At 26.2% G+C, this 22,702-nt stretch overlaps 1 protein-coding gene across 2 annotated transcripts in view; it reads right to left on the minus strand.

Moving 5' to 3' along the window:
- Positions 1–222: 222 nt before the first annotated feature.
- The window catches only part of LOC100214577 (DISP complex protein LRCH3), a 57,041-nt gene continuing 34,561 nt past the window's right edge, over positions 223–22,702 (minus strand). Inside the window, exons 8-18 of one of the 2 annotated variants that reach the window (XM_065788503.1) lie at positions 20,205–20,316; positions 15,232–15,420; positions 14,632–14,750; positions 14,450–14,539; positions 12,884–12,905; positions 12,109–12,171; positions 11,427–11,487; positions 11,009–11,088; positions 10,737–10,874; positions 10,287–10,364; positions 223–685 (exon numbers count right to left, since the gene is read on the minus strand). In XM_065788503.1, the coding sequence (XP_065644575.1) occupies positions 551–685; positions 10,287–10,364; positions 10,737–10,874; positions 11,009–11,088; positions 11,427–11,487; positions 12,109–12,171; positions 12,884–12,905; positions 14,450–14,539; positions 14,632–14,750; positions 15,232–15,420; positions 20,205–20,316 (1,087 nt within the window). In that variant the 3' untranslated portion in view covers positions 223–550. Of the gene's footprint in view, positions 686–10,286; positions 10,365–10,736; positions 10,875–11,008; positions 11,104–11,426; positions 11,488–12,108; positions 12,172–12,883; positions 12,906–14,449; positions 14,540–14,631; positions 14,751–15,231; positions 15,421–20,204; positions 20,317–22,702 lie in introns of both variants that reach the window. The other variant, XM_065788502.1, reaches the window with a different exon arrangement.

A 22,702-nucleotide genomic window follows, 5' to 3' on the forward strand; every position in this document is an offset into this window, starting at 1 on the left:
ACAAACGAAAGAAAACCAAAACTTACCTCAATAAAACGCAATATACAAAAATATTTAAAAAATAATTTAGACATTTACTTTAGACATTTACTTAATTAAAATACAATAGCTAAATTTTTTATAGATTTCGTTTTAGAGTGGGAAAACATACTCTAGAAATTTTAAAATTTAAATTCTAAATTAAACTTACCTATAAGTAATAGAAAATATATACCAAAAGTATTCATTTGAAAGATATATATTTAACGAAAATCAAACATACTTCAATTTCAAAAAACGAAATCGTGTGCCGTTAAAAGATACAGAAAAAAGTTTAATATTCTATGCTACATGTTTGTATATATTTATAACAGATAAAAATAAATGATATTGTCAATTTACAAATAAAAAGTGACATTGATTAGAAAAAAAACCTAGAAATATGAACGGAAGACGAAGAAAAATATTTGAATAAAAAACTTCTAACTAAATCGTTGTTTGTTATACGAATGTTAACATTTTCAACTTTCAAATTATTATTCAAATTATACTTCAAATATGATATACCGTGCTACACAGTAGAAGTAGTTTTTGAACCTTGCAAAGGTGAACTAAAATTTAATGCAACCAGTAGCGCTTGTACAGTTTTACAAAGCCTAGTCGGACTTTTTTCTTCAAGAATATCACCAGGAGAACATAGTTCAACCTAACATTATATATATATATACATATAGATACATACATACATATATATTTGAAGTAAACTGGAGTAAATTTCTTACTCCAGTAAATTTCTTACTCCAGTAAACTGGAGTAATTTCTTTAAATTTAAACAACTTGAGAACCAAAAAAATGCAAATAGAAAAATATTTTTATTGTTAATAATAATATTTTTAAACTACAAAAAAAATTTTTTTTTAAAAAAAAAAGAAATATTTTTATTAATGAGGACAGAAAAAACGGGGTGGCAAAATTACCCTAAAAAATAAACCCAAAAAGTTTACAATGTAAAATAACAGTTTAAATTTTTTAAAAACACATTTACAATCGGTTAAAAAAAATTCTAACAATACTAAATAAGCGGGGAATTAACTAAAAATAAAAGTCTTAAAATCATCATGAAAATTTAAAAAAAATTAGTATACTAAAAAGTTTACCAATTATAATACATGAGAGATTAAAAACTTGTACATGAGTTTAAAAACTTATTGCTTTCTACATTTTATTGAGCAATAAAATTGTACTGTATTTTTTTTTGGGTCCACATTTTTCACAAACCCATTTTAGACGAGCTTTTCTCAAATTGGATCCAAAGGTTTTGCTAATCAGTTGTTTAAACATAACTGATAAATTACTGGGTTCTCTCTGCCATCCATGATCATTGTAGGAGCACCATCACAAGTTCAGGCAACAATATCTTTCTCGAAAGAAATGGTAAAGTTTTCTAAATGAGTTTTAACGAGATACACTGCAGAACAAGATTCAAGATTCTCACTAATCTCGCTCTTAAATCCAAGATTATAAAGTTTATAAATATTATAAAGTACTTTTTCTTAAGCATCATGTAAATTGATATTAACATAGCATTTCATCTAAATACTTGTTCACTCGTCTAGTGTAATACTGAATCCTCTATTACCCTTCAGCTTTTCAACTAATATTTTACTTAGTTTCGCTTTTTCTTCTTCTTAACTTTTATGAAAAAGTCCCATGACATCGAATTGTTCTTTTGGCAGATGCTTGGTACATTTGGCTATTGACTCTTGTATAAAATTAGATTGCGTAATTGCTCTAATTAAAAATCCATCAACAACAGCTAGTTTAGTGACAATTTCTTATTGGCTACAACATGTCATGAAATTAACAATTATTTTTTGTTTTTTTATCACTGGCTCACCATTATCACCATCTTCATGGCTTGACTTACTTAGCATAATTCTATAAATCGTTTTTATGTGGTTTATCATTGCACCAGTAGAGTCATTGCTGTTTGAAATCTTTGTCAGACTGTAAAATCGCATATTTTACATTCTGCTTTTCCATTAGAAACTTCTATTAGAAATTTTCCATTAGAAAATTGTTCCCATATTTTGATGTTTTTTTGGAACTCATCTTGATGGGTTAAAATAAGAGACTTTAATTTTGAAAGGAAAAACTAAAATTAACTGAAAAAATTATTTACATTTATGTTTTGTTGATTCTAATAAACTCTTAAGGCTTGTTTATGACCAATTAGTGTCACGATATAATTTAGTGTAAATAATTGTATATATATTTAGAGATAATTGTATTTTTCTTGGAAATATAGTTTGTATGTACATTTTGTATATTTGTAAATTCTGTGTAATTTTACAAAGAGATATCGACGTTTACATAATTAAAAACTATCGTTTTTAATGTGAAACTATAATATTGATTACGCTTAACAAATACTGGATTAAAATTTTAAATTTTGAATGCTCAAGAAGTTTTAAAAAATTAATTAACGGATATCGGATACTTTTATCGGATGTCGGAATCGAATACACGAGAAGAAAACTGCAGTATTTAGGATTCGGTTTTTCGAACCTTATTGATAATTGATCGATTAAATTTTAATAGGTTACAAGACCAATATGACCTGAGAAATTATTTACCAAAACAAAAAGGGGGGAAATAATAATAACTTATTCTAATTCCTATTTAATATTATTAGGTCTCAAAATAATCTACTCAAATTATAACAATCTATACAAATTCCTATTTAATATTATTAGGTCTCAAAATTCCCCCATTAGTATTTCTGGAATAACTCTGAAAACGATCAAAATTAGGAAAAAAAACAAAAAAAACAATACACAGATTCTTTGAAAAATTTTCTACATTTTGATCTTATAAACTTTTGACGGAAATAAATAATTAGAATTTTAAGAGCATTTTAAATTTTCTGTTATTTTGAAGATTATTTTTGTTAATTAATTTTCATATTAAGTCTTTGAAAAAATAAGTATTTTTTGACAAAGATTTATAAGAAATTAGTACTTTTTCTAATAGAAATTTAAACCATATATTTTTTCTAATAGAAATTTATAACCATATAATCTTATTCCTGAGTAAAGTTATAGTTATAAAAGTAGAAATACTAATCAATTGGTAGCGAAATTTGCAAATTACCCTATTTTACTCCATCTCAATTTTAAATTAACTTTTTATATAATTTTAAATTATATTTTAAATTATCTGAATGCGTTGAATTTCATTTACATAAAACTTTTTTAAGAATGAAACAACAATGTTTATAGATTATTAATTTTATTGATTCATTTGCCAAAGTGAAAACAAACATCAAAATACCCCGATTGCATATTTTGAAACCCTATACAGAATAGGCAGAGTATGGCAGAATAGGCAGAGGTATGTTCAGAATAGGCAGAGGTATGTTCAGAATAGGCAGAGGTATGTTCAGAATAGGCAGAGGTATGTTCAAACTAATTCGCTGATTTTGAAAGGGAAGCATGTGCCCATTTATTAAGAAATATAATTAAAATAAAAGAAAAGCACATTTTATAAATAAATATCAAAGTAATAATAAACTAAGTTTATCAATATAAGTCTTATAAGTTGTTATTATCAACAGGGAATTCATTTTATTTTAGTAGTCTTCTAAGTATTTAAAAAGTATCAAAAATTTGTACAAGAGAATTTTAACTCGTAAAAATCTCAAATAAAGTTCCTCAATTTCAATAAAGTTTATCTTGGTGATGAGGACTTGTTGTTAATTTAAAGAAATGGAAAAAAATCTACTTGTTATAGGGGAAAGGTGCCTATGACGGCATACCGATCATATTTTTATAAATATTGGTGTATAAATATGGCGAAAAAGTGATTAGACCTACATGTCTATACAGACTTTACATTAGTTACTTTACTTATTTTAATTTTATCTTTTGAACAAGGCAAAAAAGCTTGTTTAAATGAAAACGATGACTTCTTCCTATGATGACATACTGACGAGTTAGGTGTGTTGCAATATTGACGAGTTGAGAAAAACATCATATTTGTTACTTCACTAAAAAATTTTTGGTTCAAAAAACACATAAAACGCAATATCTTTTATGCCCATACGCGAAATTCTACACTGCTGCTGTGCAACACAAAAAGGTTAATTAGGATAATTATGTGTAATTTCTGGCATTTCTGAGGGAAGACTCTAAGGTCAAATGAAATCGTCAAGTTACCCTTGATGCTAACCAGCCCCATCCTCCCCTATACCATCATAGGAGCAGTAGTTGCCTATGATGGAATACTTGTGCTTTTTTTATATATAAGATTAACTAATAAAAGAATAAAACTGATGAAAATTTCTAGGGTTATTATTGTTCTACATGTAACTCAATTTCCTTAGCCTTGAAGCGTACTCAATATAAAAGTTTATATGAAGTTGTACCAGACAACTGGTGAATTACCTTACGCATGCAAACTTTATATTCGTCTATAAACTTTTAAACACTTATTCACACTGTGAACATTTAGAAAAAGTTTGGCAAGCTACAATAATTTAAATAGAAAAGATAACAAGTGGATATTAATACTCTATTTAAAAAATTTAACAAAATAAGCGAAGTTTATATGTTTTCAAATGAACAATAATTTTTTGTACATTACACACAAGTAAAAAAATCAAAGTCAAAAGACTATGAACCATATAAAGGTGGATTTTCGCATCAAAAGATAATAAAACTATTAGAAAAAAGGACAGAATAAGTTGTCATGCTATGTGTTTTTGTTTAACCTAAAATGGCATTAGTTATGTTGTAGCCTTGATGGATTAGGTAATAATAAATAGCTATATTTAGTCTCGTAAAATTAATTAAGTAGTATTCAATAAAATTTAAAAAATAAAAACTTGATTTTATTGATTATACCAAAAATTAATTACGAATAAAAAAATTTTTCTTTCGTATTTCTAGAGCTAACAATTTTTTTTTTGTTCTTTAAAGCTATTTAATGTAAAATTGTAATATGTAATAACATTATAATTATAAATATATCAAAGTTTGTTTTTTTCTTTAATTATTTTAATTATAATTTATTTACTATCAATTGCTGTTAGAGGTTATTTTTTTTTTACCATTTATAGAATACAATGACCTACTGACAAATAGGTGCAAGGAGTGCTGGTAAATCAACTAAGGTTTGGGCAATCTATCAGTTAAAAATGTCAATCAATAAAAAAAACAAAAAAAAAAAACGTTTGCATATGGTCTGGTTTATTAGCCTTTGATTTAAAACGACAGTTCATGGAAGAAACTGACCATGCAAGAGTATATATATATATGTATATATATATATATATATATTTTTCATTATCAAATAAAAATTACATTTGTCGACAAAGAGAAGAGACACCAGGCTTCTTTGTTATAACAGTTTCATGAGGCATCAATTGAGTTACATTGAGAATCTTTAAACTTATTTACGTAGGTCATTTAAAATGACTTCTATTTTTTCTAGGAAAGACAGCTAAATTAACTGAAGCAAAAAAACTTTTTAATGTAGCTGTAGTTATGTCATTATGAATGATTTTTTCAAAGTTTATAAAACATCAAACTCTTTTCGCAACAAATAGTTTTTTGTTTGACAAACTAATGATTATGGCTTCTCATATGGTACTTTATCTGGGAGATTGAGAGAGTCTGATGCATGAAGATTTTTATTACATTTTACTTTATTATTTATTTAATAAAGTATAATGTAATATATTATTATTGAGGGTGTAAAAGTTTTGTTACACAGTTAAAAAATTTTTTAACTTTAGAAGTGAATTTTAGAAAAAAATAAATTATTTGTGCATTTTTTTTTAAATAAAAATCGTGTTTGTTGATTCTGTAAAAGTAATAATAAAGTTCTTTAAACTTTGACATCTGAAATGACAGTTTCATAATTTTCGATAACTTTATTAAATAAATAATAAAGTATAATGTAATAAATAATTTTATTACCTTTTTCAATTTTGAACTGTTTGAAAAAAAGGTCTCCTTTAATCCTCCTCTGTTCTAGAGTGGTAATACCGAGGCAGTTTAACCATTCTTTATAAGTCAAGTGCTTTATAAATGCTAATGTCTTAATGACTCCATGTTAAATTTTTTTGAGGGTTGCAATGTCTTTCTTAAGATGAGGTGACCAGGTGTGTACTGGAAATTTTAGATGTGACCAAATATAAGTCAAATAGAATGTTTGCTAAAGATTTAGATTTTAACTACAAAAGACTATTTTTGAGTTTACCTAGCATGCAATTTGTATTTGATGCCGCCATTTCTATCTGGAATTGCCCTTTCAGGTCATCTGATATCACGACCCTAAGATCTTTTTCAATTTTAGTGAACTTAAGTGTTAAACGTGATCCAAGTGTTTCAATCGTTGAAAAATCTTGAGTTCGTCATGAAACAAAAAATTTTTGTTTCATGACGAACAAAATGCATAACCTTAAATTTATCAACCTTGAATGAATGAATGAATGAATGGCATATACCAATGTTCAGACCATTTGACAGCTTGCAAAGATTCCTTGTCTTTAGAAGACTTAATGTTTTCAATGATTTTCTTTCATCCACATATATATTTTAGAGCGGTTTACTACTTTGTCTGGTAGATTATTTATATGCAGTAGGAAAAGTAGTGTGTCATGAACTAAATTTTTACAAGATTACAACCTTCCAGTCAAATGTATAACCATTAACAACAACTTTATGTTTCTGCCCAATTAACCATGCTTTAATCCAATTCAGCAAAGTACCTTGAATACCATCACTTATAGCGTACATATTTGACAGAGATGGTTTGTTCTCATTTTATGATTGAATTGATTAGAGATTAGATTGGTTTTCATTGAATTATATGGAAACCTGTAATTAATTGGACTGTATCTAATTTAATCTAATTGGACAGAAGTTTAAAGTAATATAGACTCTGGCCTTAAAATCTAGCATAATTAACACCTCAAGTTATTTTAAATTTGATATGAGCAGGAGGGAATAAAAACTGCATGTTCATCCAACTTTATTTTGTCATCACACACATGTGCTTTTTAATAACTACTCTGATTTGAATAATATTAGTTATTCAAATCAGAGTAGAACCAATCTAAAATAGGGAGGAGTTTCAGAATAAAAAGTAGGCCTTGGAAATTCGATGTTAATACTTGCAGAGTTCTGGACTATCTGACTATGAAAGACCAAATAGATACAATACATCTCGTTCTTTTGTGCAAAAAGTCAAGAATTTTTGTTGGAGTTTACTCTCATCTCAAGATAAAATATTCAAAACATACATTTGGACAAAATTCAATGGCTGCCTAATTCTTGATGGTAAAACTTATGTCAAATTAGACTAAAGACAAATACCAGGTCACAAATTTTATGCTGGCATTAAGCATAGAGCTGTCAGTGATAAATATAAAAATATAAAGCTAGAAAAGTTTGGCAGGAGCTGTATAATTTGGCAAGCAATTTGTAGCTATAGTTTGTTTCCTATAGAAAAATTTTAGGCTATTTGTAAGTTCAAGTTAAATAAAACACAGGGTTCAATACAGAGTCTGAGCTGTTCATAAGTAGATAAAGATAAAGTTTGTGATAACATTCCTGATAGTAATGTGAAAAACTTGATGTGGGGCTTAAAACTAAAGTTCGTAGTCTTACTCAAGGAAAGGAGATCAAACAATTAAAACATGACAAAATATAGATTAATGAATACGTTATATATAAAAATTTTAAAAGACATCTTAAATAGTTTAATATATGATTAATTAAATAAAAACTTCTATTATGGATGTAACTCTATTTATTTTTTAATTAATTTTATATTTGTTTCAAGGGAGTCTAGACACCCGCCCTATAAACTATTATATATATATATATATAAATATATATATATATATATATATATATATATATATATATATATACATATATATATATATATATATATACATATATATACATATATACATATATATATATATATATATATATATATATATATATATATATATATATATATATATATATATATATATATATATATATATATATATATATATGGCTGTGCTTTATCTATATAATCTAATACCTGTCTATAGTGCATCTATAGTGACAGTGTTCACTCACTCATAGACCTATATGTATGTTTGTATTCTATCTGAACCTCTAGCACGGTTTTCATTCACTTGTAACTAACTATATGTATGTGTGTGTTCTGTCTGAATCTCTGGCGCAGTGTTTATTTACACATAAGTCATTATTTGTAGGTTTGCATTCTGTCTGAACCTCTGGCACAGTGTTTAATCACCTGTAAGTTACTATATGTATGTTTGTGTTCTGCTTGAATTTCTAGAGTAACTTACCAATTACAATTATATAACTTATGCTCACCTTAATTTCCTGTATTTCTTTATATATGTATTTCCTTATGGTGTATCTGGAAAATGTGTACTTCTTCATGATGTATTTCTATATGTGTATCTCTTTATGGTGTATCTGGGAAAGTCTTTAAGATTATCAAATCGTTTCTTTCTAACCGCTTTATTAAAGTCATCCTTGAAGGCCAACACTTTTCTTGGTCTTAATTTATTTTTTATCTACATTATTGATCTTCCCGACAAGCTTACATCTAAAGCGGCTCTTTTGCTGATGACTCAACTTTATATTCCTGTCTTGACAAAAAGTCTTCTCTTTTCGATCGCTTAAAACAGGCAGCCAATCTTGAATCTGATCTCACTTTTGTAACAGATTTGGGCTCACAGTGGTTTGTAAATTTTAACCAAAACAAAACTCAGTTATTTATTGCAAACAACTATTGCAGTACTGTCGACATTCCCATATTAATAAATGGCAACCCTCTTACTGAGTCCTCTTCTTTACGTTTTCTTGGATTATCAATTACTACTGATCTTTCTTGAAAACCATACATACAATCGATTACTAGATTAGCATCTGTTAAGGTTGCTTCTCTTTATCATGCTTGCCATTTTTTCTCTCCTGATTCCATTTTCTCCATATAAAAATCTCTTATTCGTCCCTGTATGGAATACTGTTGTCATATTTGGGCTGGTTCTTCTAATGATGTTCTTTCTCTTCTAGACAAGGTCCAAAAACCCATTGTAAATGTAGTTGGACCCGGTATCTGCTAAGCTTGAGCCGCTTTCCCATTATCAAATGAGCTATCATCTCGAAGGAGCTATCATCTCTAGTTCCATCAACTAAAACTCATTCTCGCTTGACTCTTCATTCATCAAAGTCTCATTCTTTTACTGTATCTGTCCCTGCATGCTTCAAAAACTTTTGTCTAGTTTTTTTCCCGGCACTTCAACCTTTGAAACTCTCTCCCATCTTTATGTTTTCCCAACTCATACAACCTTTAACTTTTTAAGCCTTCTGTCAACTGTTTCCTTGCTCTATAACTCTATTCTTTTTTTTCTTGTAACTCCCAACTTAATAGTGGTTGCTTGCAGCCTTGTTGGGAGTGAATCAGAACTAAAAAAAAAAATGAAAAAAAAGGTGTAATGCTTTTCCTAATGCATTTCCAATATATCCTGTTCAATGTTATAAAGTACTGTTTACAGAAGTAACTTCTTTTGACTACTCTAGGTCCGTCAGATTCAGGATCATCATGATCACCTTGCTACTGGTAACATGTAACCCAGTACTACTTGCCCCTTGTCCTGCAGCCTTGTAGTTAGGAGCTATTGTTTCTAGGCAAAGGCTAGGATAAATAAACTCTGACTTAAAATTCCTCCGATTTTGGGCTCTTGGTTGAATAAAGGCTTAGGATGAGTCTTGATAAAAATACTAATTTTGGGCAGATGTTAACTGCATTCAGCTACTGTCTTGTAAAAGATCTTCTAGGCAAAGACTACTACTACTCCAAAGCTGACAGGGATTCTTTTCATGATTTTCTTAGTGACAGTCCTTGGGCTGAAGTCTTTTGTCTCTCGCTGATTAATTTACCTCCTACATAACCTCCTGGATGTAGACAGGTATAGAAGTTTTTATTCCTTCACATTGGTTTCAAGTCAAGCTTTGTTCTATTTTATGGTTTTTACATTCTTATGCAGCAGCTATATCCAATCGTAATCATTTTTCTCAACTTTTTTGAAAGAACAACTCTCTTGAGAACAAAAGCTATTTTATTATTGCAAGAAATAAATGTAAAAAGGTGCTGTCTAATGCTAAGCTACAATATTTCCAGTTTTAATGACAATAACAAAAACTTCCTAATCTATATAACTATGTTTCAATATGAGTTAATGATATCAAAAAAATAGGACTTACCCTTTCTACTCCAACTTTCCTACAAGCATCTAAAAAAGCATCAACATTCATTTGACACTTCGGCATTGTTAACTTTGGCTAAAATAAAATTTATATAACTTAAAGCAATATCTAAGAAAACATTTTTTTTACAATATCATTACTTTTAATTTTTATAAAACTTACCTAGAATAAATAAACAATTAATATTTTATAAGCTATTTAAGTGAAGTTAATAAAAATAAACCAATATAAGTGCGAAAATAAACCAATGATAAATAATTAGAAATTTATGTAGAATCATAAATAGTAAATATATAATTACAAATTTTATGCAAAAATTTTCTTGCAAAAAAAAACAACAAAAAAACAATTAACTACCTGTATCAATTTAAAAGTGTTTGTGAATTATTAGTATTGATTCTGAAGGTATAATACTCAAGCAAAACTCAAAAAAAGCAAAACTCTTACCACTCCTGCACTAGGTACATGTATCACAGAAATGGTTCCTTTGCGCAAATGATTTACTAAATGACATAAGACAATTCCATCTGAAAGAGATGCGGGAAGGTCGTCTGGTAACTTAATACGAAGTCTTGTTTCAATTGCCTATTATAAATAGAGACCAAAAATTAAAGGCAATAATAGTTATAATTCTTCTCATTAAAATAAAGCAAATTATTTTTATTCAAAAGTTGAAAGAAAAGAAACCTAAAAAATTTGATTCCCAAAAACAATTTAACCTCTCTTAATTTTTCTAATTGTTCAAATTCTTCTTTAGCAGAATCAAAGATTCTTCTCATTGTGTAAGATGATGCTGCATCTAAGAATTTTGAATCTTAAACAAAACAAACAATAAATATCAGACTTTAAACTCTCAACTTTTATATTCAAAAAACTTGTTACAACTATTATTAATATTATGTCATTTATATATATACTAATAATATTAATATATATTATTGTAATATATAACTATTCAAAAGTTTGTTAAGTAAAACAAACTTTCAAAACTTTAAAGATAAAAATAATATTCTATTTCTCAATGGTGGTAATATATTCCAAGAGTGGCCTAATAAAACTTTATTCAACAATAATTTATTTTCATTTGAAGCCATAATTTAACCACCTTTACATTGGTTAATACACTCTAAAACATACTTTTATTTTTTGAAATTAGTGGATTTCTTGGACCAATACCCTCAAATACCACATCTGTTTTCTAAAAAAAAAGTAAATAAGTGTAAGATTTTAACACCAAAACTTAAACCATGATTTCTTACAACAAAGAGACAACTTATTTTCCATACCACTAATAGAAATATTTTTCTTATAACAAAGAGACAACTTATTTTCCATACCACTAATAGAAATATTTTTCTTATAACAAAGAGACAACTTATTTTCCATACCACTAATAGAAATATTTTTCTTATAACAAAGAGACAACTAATTTTCCATACCACTAATAGAAATATTTTTCTTATAACAAAGAGACAACTTATTTTCCATACCACTAATAGAAATATTTTTCTTATAACAAAGAGACAACTAATTTTCCATACCACTAATAGAAATATTTTTCTTATAACAAAGAGACAACTAATTTTCCATACCACTAATAGAAATATTTTTCTTATAACAAAGAGACAACTTATTTTCCATACCACTAATAGAAATATTTTTATTACTATGCTATTAAAAATATCATTAATAATTAAGGAAAAAAAAAGATTTCAATACGTCAAAATTTAATAAACAAGACAATTAGTATTGTAATACATACTGGTGCTAGCGTATTTATATATTTAGTTATAATACATATTGGTGCTATAATACATACTGTTGCTATAGGTAGCGTATTTGTATAAAGCTTAGATTGATCGCTAGGTGATAACATAGGTGACTAAATACACAAAAATACCAAAGTTAATGATTAAATAGGACGCCTAATATTTTGCAATACTAGGTGCTTTTTTATAGTATAAAGCAAATCAAAAAATCCACATTACAAGTTACACATCATATAACTTATACTTCATCATAACTAGCATATTAAGTTGTAATCACTAGCTTATTACCACAATCAACCAATTTGCTTATCAACATATTTAACAAGCTTAGAAATACTTATAATAAACTTATAAATAGTTAGAAGCTATTGTTACATAAAAAATGTCACACAATTTGTATAGCGGCAAAACATATAAAAAAATATATATATATTTTTTTCACACATATTGTACTTTTAAATTGTTCCAATATAATACCCAATTAAAAAATTTAAATCGTTTCAACTTCCAGTTAATCTTAAAACAACAAAGTATATTTATAAAATGCAAAATATAAGCACTATAAATTGTGAAAAATGCAAAATACTGTGAATTGTTTGACAACTTTTATAATAACAAGGGTTCAATGTGATAATCATGAAAAAATTTTTACTTCAAAAGTTGAACTACTTAGATTAAAAATAATAAGCAAAACAACTTCTGCTTAAAAACATAATTATAAAGTAATATTTCTCTATATTTATATCTTAAATAAATATAAAGAAAGATTTTTAGCCTCCATTAATATTAAGCAAAAATATTAATAAAAAATAATATAAAAATTACCTGTTTTGTTTTTATGCCATCGCTAAAAATAAAAATAAATTCTTATAGCATTTTGTAAATGTTCATAGTCAACCAATACCAAAGAAAAAAAATTAATTAACCAATACCAAAAAAAAAATACCAATACCAAAAAAAAAAAAAAAAATTGAGCTTTTAGGGTAACTTGTTTGTTTTGATTTCTTAACATTTTAAAACTATTACTTACGTTTGTCCTTTAAAAACTAATTAAAAAAAAAAATCTCAAATCATAGCAGTTATTTGTCTATCTGCAACACATCTCTAAACATTTGAATATAAGAAATAAACACACACAAAATTTAGAAAGAAAAAAATTATTCTAATGCTTAATTTGGCCTAATTAATACAGACTGTTGCTTAACTTTTTAAGCAGCTTAACAAAATATAACTTAATTTCAAATACCAGATTCCAACAAAATAACTAAAAAAAAGTTAAAGTATAAAACTTGAATCAGTTATTTCAAAAGTAAGTAATTAAAACCTGAAAATCAAACAAAGCTGTTTTCTAAGCAACTATAGTAACTATAGTAACTAATACCTTTCAATATCAAAACTTTTGTTTTAAATAAAATGTTGTAAAAATTAATGTATTCTGGAGAATCATAAAGGCTGTTTTATATACTTGTAACTGAAGAAGGAATATAAGTAAAACTTAAAGTTTATAGCTCATTAACATGTTATCTCCTCTTGACTTTTCAATTTTCAACATTAAAAAAAACCTTTTAAATTTTTCAAAACTTAAAAACTCAACATTTTAATAAGAAAACTATTTCATTTTTAACAAGAATATTTATATTATTGTACAAATAAAAAGCATTTTCTAAAAAATTATGATTAAAGCTAAAATTAACATTAGATTATAAATTAATGCATTAATTATGCAAATGCATTAAATAAATTTATCTGATTATTTGTTTAAAAATTTAAAAAACTTTTTTTTCCTAAAGACTTTAAAAATGTTCAACCACTGAAGCTTAATGGATTTTCTAAAATGAAGAGAATATTAAGATGGCCTGGGTTGCTGTGCAAACTATTTTTGTAAATATTTGTAAGTGTAAACGTCATATGTATGAACTGGCATTATTTCAAACTAAATCTGGAAGCCTAGATCTGCTTAAGTGCAATAAAAACTTACTAAAGTTTTGTACTGCACTAACTAGATGACTCACTCATATGCACTTGGATAACTTTTCTGTGACTTAAATAATTTTTCTAAATTCAAAATGAATACAGAAACTTTGCTTTGAATGTAAATTAAAATTGTTCTAAATATAATTTAAACCTGTGAATGTGAATAACCTTTGGCGTAAACAAATACACAAGTAATTGATTTAACACATAATTCATTTTTTTATTTATTTTTTATTTTATATTCTTATTACATTCAAATTACATAATATAACATTTGTTATATTATGTAATTTTAATTTTAACATTATTTTATATTCATTACATTAACTTATATTTAAATTTTTAATTAATATAACTTATATTTATAGTGAATATAAAAGTATTCAAATATTTATAGATTAAATCAAACATATATACCTTATTAACTCAACATTTGATTGTGAACGACTATTTTTTCTCTCAAGTGACATGGTCCCATGGGCCATATCAAAAGTTTCATTTGGAGTACTAAAAAAAAAAAACAAATTTTAAAACACAGAAAAAAATGTTGTTTAAAAGATTACAAAATATTTATAAAATTTGAAAAATGGAAAAATTACGTGGCTTGAGGTGTAAGTTCTCCTTTTTCATTTAAAACAGGCTCTTGGGTAGATAAATTTAAAGTTAGAGGTGTGGTTCCGATTTTAGACTTTACTTTTTCTGTTGTCGGATTGTTCAACTATAAAAATGATTAAAGTATTCTTTAACTGTTTTTGCCCTAAAACTACAAAGTTTAAATTTAATTCATTTTTTTGATTTGCTATTATTATTTTCTTTTGACAAAAACCTTTATTTATGGCATTTCATTAAGTATCTAATAGAACTTAATTACAAGTTTTAATTAATTTCTGAAAAAGTCAAGTTTCAAAAAGTTAAATCAGAATCAGAAGAAGCATTAATGTCTTTTAGATATTCAGAATTTGAATAATTTTGTAATATCTTGATTATTTCAAAATTAATTAACGTTTATGCTCATTTTTACCTTTTGATTAGTCAAACACACATGGACTGAAAGTAAACACACATGGACTGAAAGTAAACTTATTAATTTATTATATTTAAACTTGGGTATATGAAAATAAACTTATTGTCTTCATTAAAAGACAATTGAATTCAGAGTATGTCAAATAAATAAAACATAGTTAAAAAAAAATTACTACCTTTCCAATTTCAACAGGTGTGGAAGTTAATGTAGTACTATCTATTCTTGATTTAGCAAAATTTTGCTGAATAGTTATATTTGGCGATTGAAAAAAAAAATTATTTCTTTCATCTCCATTGCCATCAACAGAATTTATGAAAGATGTTTTACACTGCAACGTTGTATCAACAAAGTCATTGTCCTGATCCTAAAAAAACATAGTATAACTTTTTTTATATATTAATGAAAATTTTTTATATTTTAATATATATATACATATATATATATATACATACATACATATACACACACACACAAATATTATAATATGTTATTGTTAAACTAGTTAATAATGGATAAATAATATATAAAATAAATAAATAAATAAATATATATATATATAATATATATATATACATATATATATATATATATATATATATATATATATATATATATATATATATATATATATATATATATATATATATATATATATATATATATATATATATATATACACATATAAATCATGGAAAAATGTTTTAAAAACCTAAATTTTTTCCATTTTTAGGACAAAAAATTTCAAATTTAATCCAATTTGATATTAATTATGCATTTTTTGTTTAGTCTGGTTTTTTGCAAATATGTGGTTTAAAGAATATATTTTGTCTTTAACTCTTTGAATTTCTCTAAATATGGGATAGTTATTATCAGATTTGATACAATTTTATGTTTGTGGATTAGCTAAATATATTGAATAATAAATACAATTAATAAAATTTAGAACCTTAGAACATCCAAAAATAGTAAAATCTAATCATTACATGCAAAATTATAAAATTACTTTTAAGTTTTACCCTCTCCCCTAAAACTCAAGAGTAGACTCAATTTGTTCAATTGGAAGACTAAAGCTGAAAGAAGTTCAATTAGAAACACAATCTTTGTAAAAAGTGTATCTGGAAACCCAATGTAAAGATTGCCACTGAGAACAGGTATTATAAAACGTATTATTTTTTGAATGTAAATATGCATTATTTTTAACCAATTCAATCTAATAGAGCTTGATCAACCAAAAAGTCATTATTTCCTGACCATTTGTCTTCAAATAGCCTTGTATAAGTTCAACTAAACATAGACATGTCAAACAATGATATGAGACAGTTGATGTCCACACTTAATCAAATTGGTCAAAGTTAACCAACATCAGCAAAAAACTTCTTTAGTCACAACAATGAAAACATTTGAGAAAAATGGTTAAACTCTAATTGATGTAATCTAATGTTGACATCAAGGACCTTGTCAAAAAGTTGCAATAAACAGAAACAACATTTAGAGAAATATTTTTGTAAAACTAGACATGAAGGCAGACCAAGCTTCCTCAAAATGAGTCTACAACAAAAAGTACACCCAGAGGTGTCAAAAAAGATACAAGTATCAAGCATTTGATTTGGTTACACTAGCTGAGGATGTTGCTGAAATTTACCTCAACATAAAACATATTCAAATAAATGTTACTAACTTCACTATGTTCACTAACCTTAAATTTTAGCCAATATTATATGTAGCATTCAAACATACTGTTTAAAATTCATTATCTCTAGTGATAGACGAACTATGTCAGTTTTTATTTTTTTTGGATGGTTAATAAGCCAAATAAACAAAATTAGCAGTATTTTGTTGTAATGGTTCCATACTAAGTTATTTTTTGAGATACTGCAGTTCACTGACCTTTCATCAAGATAGCATTAAACACCTTGAAATAAGACAAATTTGAAGAGTGTTATTTTCAACTTTAATGCTGTGCAAACAAAGTCATAATGCTTAAACTGAAGACTTTTAAAATTTTTCTTTGAACAGCATCAAGCTATTATTTCAATATTTTCTTAAAGTTTAAAGTTTTTTCCAGCATATATATATATATATATATATATATATATATATATATATATATATATATATATATATATATATCTATATATATCTATATATATCTATATATATCTATATATATATATATATATCTATATATATATATATATATCTATATATATATATATATATCTATATATATATATATATATCTATATATATATATATATATCTATATATATATATATATATATATATATATATATATATATATATATATATATATATATATATATATATATATATATATATATATATATATATATATATATATATATATATATATATATGGTGAAAGAATCACAGATTCATTTTACAAAAAAAATGTTTTTAAATCAAAAATCAAAAAAGAGCTATAAAAACATTAAAGTACAAAAAACAACAAATAAAAATGCATTAGAAAAGAGCATATATCTGTTATATCTTGTTCTCTATAAAAAGTATGAGAAATATTTTTTGAGTACATTCATTTAATTCAATATCAATATCGCTTTTAATGCTCCTTTATATTGATCAAATATCTGAGCTAACGAAGTGAAGACTACACGCAAATATCAAGAGACATTGTATGTCAGTTACCGTAAAATTAGTATTCACTTTGTTAAAAGTGTCTAACTTTTTTTCATCTAAAGATCACCTTCCTGTAGATTTTAAATCATTCATTGTTTACAAATTTGTTTGTTCAAGATGTAAATCCTGTTATATATGCGAAACTTCTCGCCACTTAAAGACATGAATGATTGAACACTACAGAAGAGATAAAAACTCTTTTATTTATAAGCAGTTTCACTCAAAAGAAAAATATTTTACAAATTATAATGATGAATGCTTATTGATTTTTGGATCATGCCAATAACAGAATTGAATTAAAAATATATTAATATAATTTATAAGCTTCTTTTTTTCACCACACTTTCTGAACTCCATGCGATGAGACAAGGTTGTATTTTGACTCATCTGACCACAAAATTTTTTTCCAATATGATATCGACATTTTTTCGTACTTCTTTGTAAATTCTAATCAACATTTCATTCGTTTTGCAGTTAAAAAAAAGGTTTTTTTCTAACTACTCTACCTCTGTATCCTTGTTCTCTAATACAATTTCTATTTGCTTGAGGGGTTACTGTGATATTGTGATCTTCTAGAACTTCTAAAGGTAATTTAGCTGCCAAAACAAATCTATTTTTTTCATATTAATGATATTGTGATTAATTGCACAGGTGTTCTTGCATTTTTGTCCTCTGCCAGCCACACTAGCAACAGTTCCAATCAGATTATGCTTCTTAACAATTGAGGATACTGTTGTATAAGGAATTCCTGTTTCTTTTTGGATCTGAGGGTAAGATTCTCCTTGATTTTTCAAATCAACTACGAGGCTTCGTTGATGGAAAGACAAATGTTGTTTTCTTGACGCCATTTTGTTGAAACACTATATTTTATTTCTAAATTTTAAGTGTATTTAAAAAATTACTGTTTACAATTTTACTAACTAGTTTGATTGTTCAATTCGCTCGATTTATGCTAAAACAATGACCTATTTTGTCAGCATATGATTATGAACCCTGTATACACCCCCCCCCCATATATATATATATATATATATATATATATATATATATATATATATATATATATATATATATATATATATATATATATATATATATATATATATATATATATATATATATATATATATATATATATATATATATATATATATATAACGTGTGGTTACCAAAAATCTGGATATACTTTATCTGACTTTAATTGCCAAAAGCTTTTTTTTTCATGCTTATAAATTTTAAAGCTTATTTAACTATTTATAAATTAATTTATTTGTTTATAGATAATTAATAATATATAACATTACTTACCTGTTTTTAGGTAATAAAAATTAATTAAAAAAATGATGTCCAAGCAAGAAGAGATAAGAAAAGGGATTTATGAGTTGTGGTCAAAATCATAACCCCGAAGGTGATCATGTTTCTGAAAACCATGTAAGACCACAGTGACTGAGTTTTAATGAGGCACACCAGTCTAAAATTTGGATGCAGTCATTCGCAAATCGTTAAAACTCTTACCAAGTACACTGATCAAAGCAGGGTATACCTAATTGACAAGAGCCACATAGAGCAAATCAAGACCGACATTGATTATCTTTATGGCAATTTTCAAGGAAAATCTGTCATCCTTGATAACGAGTCTTACTGCACTCTGTCTCACACAACGATTAACAGAAAAAGCACCTACTACTCTAATGACAGAGACAAGAATCCACCGAGTGTTAAATATCGCAAAAAGGGCAAGTTTGAACCCAAACTGCTTGTCTGGGCGGCTGCTTTTGACAAATGTATCTCCAAGCTACTTTTTGTTGCAAGTCATTTTTTTATCCCTAATTCACCAGCTGTACCAGAGTATCGCCCAACAAAAACTTTTGGGCTAATTTGAAAGGCAAAGTGTATGAGGGTAAGCAAATACAAACCAATACAAAGCTTTGTCTAAATAAATTAACCAAAAAATGTTAAAAAATAACCTTAACCTTGTATTTTCACTTTTTGGATCAACTCGTCTTAGAGTTGGCTGAATTCAAATATAAATCTTCTCGCAATTTATTTTTTGCTATTTAGCTTTCTTATTTGTTTTCTCTCAACTCCCATCTTGATTAGTGGTTCCTAGCAGCCTTATTAGATGCAAGGTTGTTTATAAAAAAAAAAAAAAAAAACAGAGCAGATATCTCTGATCATATATATCAGATATATATTAACTAAGTTAATATAAAAAGTAACATAAAGTTAACTTGTTATTGACATGTTAGCTGTAAAGAAATTGTTTTTCTGTTGTGAAAAAAAAAAAAAAAAAAAAAAAAAAAAAAAAAATTTCTTTAGCAAATACGGTTGCTTTTTTGTTTGAAAATAATAAATTAAATATTTTACTATGTATTATAAATATATATATATATATATATATATATATATATATATATATATATATATGTAAAATTTAAAAAAATTTAAACATTTGTAAAAATTTAAATTGTGTTTATGAAGTAAGCTTACATTTAAATTTTCATTTGTAATGGTAGCTCGCCTTACTCGTGGCTGAATGTCATCTTGCTGCAAGTGACAAACATCATGATTCCTTTCTAATGTAGAAACTTTCTCATTGCCACTTCATTGTAAATAAAGTTTAAAAGAAATAATATTATAAAAACTATTAAATAAACTACAAAATAATAAACTTTACAGAAAAATAAAGGCTTATTAAACATGAATGTTTTATGAACATTTATATTATTATTATAGTACTATGCAAACATGAAAAACATAACTATATAAACACAGACTTGCCCCTTCTAGAATAGTAATAAACCATTTATTTAGCATTTTGGCTGAATTAGAATAGTTCTAATTCTAATTCAGGAATTTGAATTTTATCAAATTTGCAGATAAAATTTCCAAATAGCTTGCGAAGTGCATCTTTTATACAATACCTAATTTATAATTTATTCATATTTTGTGAATTAATTAAATGCACTATACAAATTATCAATAAATATAACTCCATAGGTCTGGATGAAAGACTAGAAAATCACATTTATCTTTTAACTAAAAGCATTAAAAAAAAGTCATTTGACCGAATAACACATTTCAACAAAGATATTTTATCAGAGATAATTTTAGGTTGCCTGGATACAGTTTTTGATTTCAAAACTACAATTAGATTTTTTGTAGCATGTCTTTGTTAAAAGTCAATTATTTTATTAAATGGCTTTTTGTTTATTTTGTAATGTTATGATTGGGTAAAATTATCATAATCTTTCATCTAGTCTTTGTATATTTATCAACTTAACTAGATTATCTGAATAATTTTTGGTTTGAAATTTATGTGAAGTTTAATATTAATATAATATAAGAAACTTGAGTTATAACACATATCTCTTTATTGTCTTATAATACTAATTGTAGTATTATTTACAGTTTTAAAATAATAAAAACATATATTCAAACATACAGGTTTATCTTGATTGCCACCTAGGTGACAAAATAAACCATGGAAGCTGCATCAAATCTGCTCTGCTTGTTCAAAAGGATGAGGCGGTTGGATGAACAAAAAAAAAATCCAGACAATGGTAAAGATTCCATCAAAGATGAAGTAGATAGTGATGAAGTTGCAACTGGTGGTGTTCCAGACCATCTAATTACATTGAAAGACAGAAATTTTGTTAAATCAAGGACAATATAATGATCTTGTTATATACTTATCACTGTCTAAAGAGAAAGCAGAGCTTCTTGCCTCAAAACTAAAGGAGAACAATTTAATTGTAAAAAATCTTCGCATCAGTTACTTCCAAAAGGGGCAAATTAATTTAGCAACATACTTTATAGTAGATGGCCCTATTTATTATTGCCATGATATACATAGTCTATTCAGAGAACTCTCAGGTGTATGCGACCTCCAACTGCTTTCTTTATAAATTCGCTGCAGATAAGCCTGAAAGCAGTACTTTTTCATAATGAAAATGTCATGCCATATTCTATTGCCCATTCTGTACATCTAAAAGAGACATATGACAATATGGATATACTATTAAAAATTGTTATTTGTCAGCCCACTCTAACGTAAATTAGTGATGTGCAAAACTAAGATTTTAAGTTCAAAACAATTCGAAACGAAACTAAGCCACTTTTGTTTAAATTCGATTCGATTCGAAAGTACGCTGCACTGATATTGAAATTTGGTATTTAAATAGTAATAATTTAGTGTGTGACAGAACACAGAACAGAAATGAAACATTATACATTTTATATTTAATAACCAATCAGATTGCAGTTTTATTATGTAAACAAAATACTAAGCAACACAGACTTGACTCTAGAGTCAAATAAAAGTGAATGAAATCAAATAAGACTAGTACCATACAATACAATTACAATGTGTAATAATTCAAGTTTAAAAAAATTAAGTCAAGTACTTGCAATGCAGTGCATAGAATAAAGACTAGGACTAGTATTATATTTACAGTTATAGTTTAACAGATAATACAATAGGGGAGACCGGGGCTAGTTGGCCGCAGGGGTAAGTTGACGAACTGCGTTTATCTTTAGAGCCTTTCATCAGAAAGTGAAAAAAATTACTCAGAAACTTCCTTATTGACCATTTCATCATTCACTGTAGTATTGTCAGGATTCGCGCATGCGCATGGGAGATATTGAGATTTATGCGTTTTTTGGACAAAAACATAACTTTTAGAACATCGCTTCCTTTACAATGAAAATATTTAGTCCTATGAAAAAAAAATTGTAAAAGTTCCAGTCACAATTGGTTTAATATATCCGGTCAGACTTTTTTTTCAAAGCTGCCGTTTTTCAGGATCTATAGATTGTTTATTAAAAAAAAAGCTTTCGGGGTAAGTTGACAAATTTTTCAGGGGGTAAGTTGGCTCATAGCATTTACTATGGAAAAAAATATTTATTTTTATAAAATTATTATTATTTTTTTTTTAATTTTTAACAATATTGAAAGTATTTATTCTTACAAAAAAATTAAAAAAAAA

Source organism: Hydra vulgaris, chromosome 01, assembly GCF_038396675.1.
Source record: "Hydra vulgaris chromosome 01, alternate assembly HydraT2T_AEP".
Lineage (NCBI taxonomy): Eukaryota > Metazoa > Cnidaria > Hydrozoa > Anthoathecata > Hydridae > Hydra > Hydra vulgaris.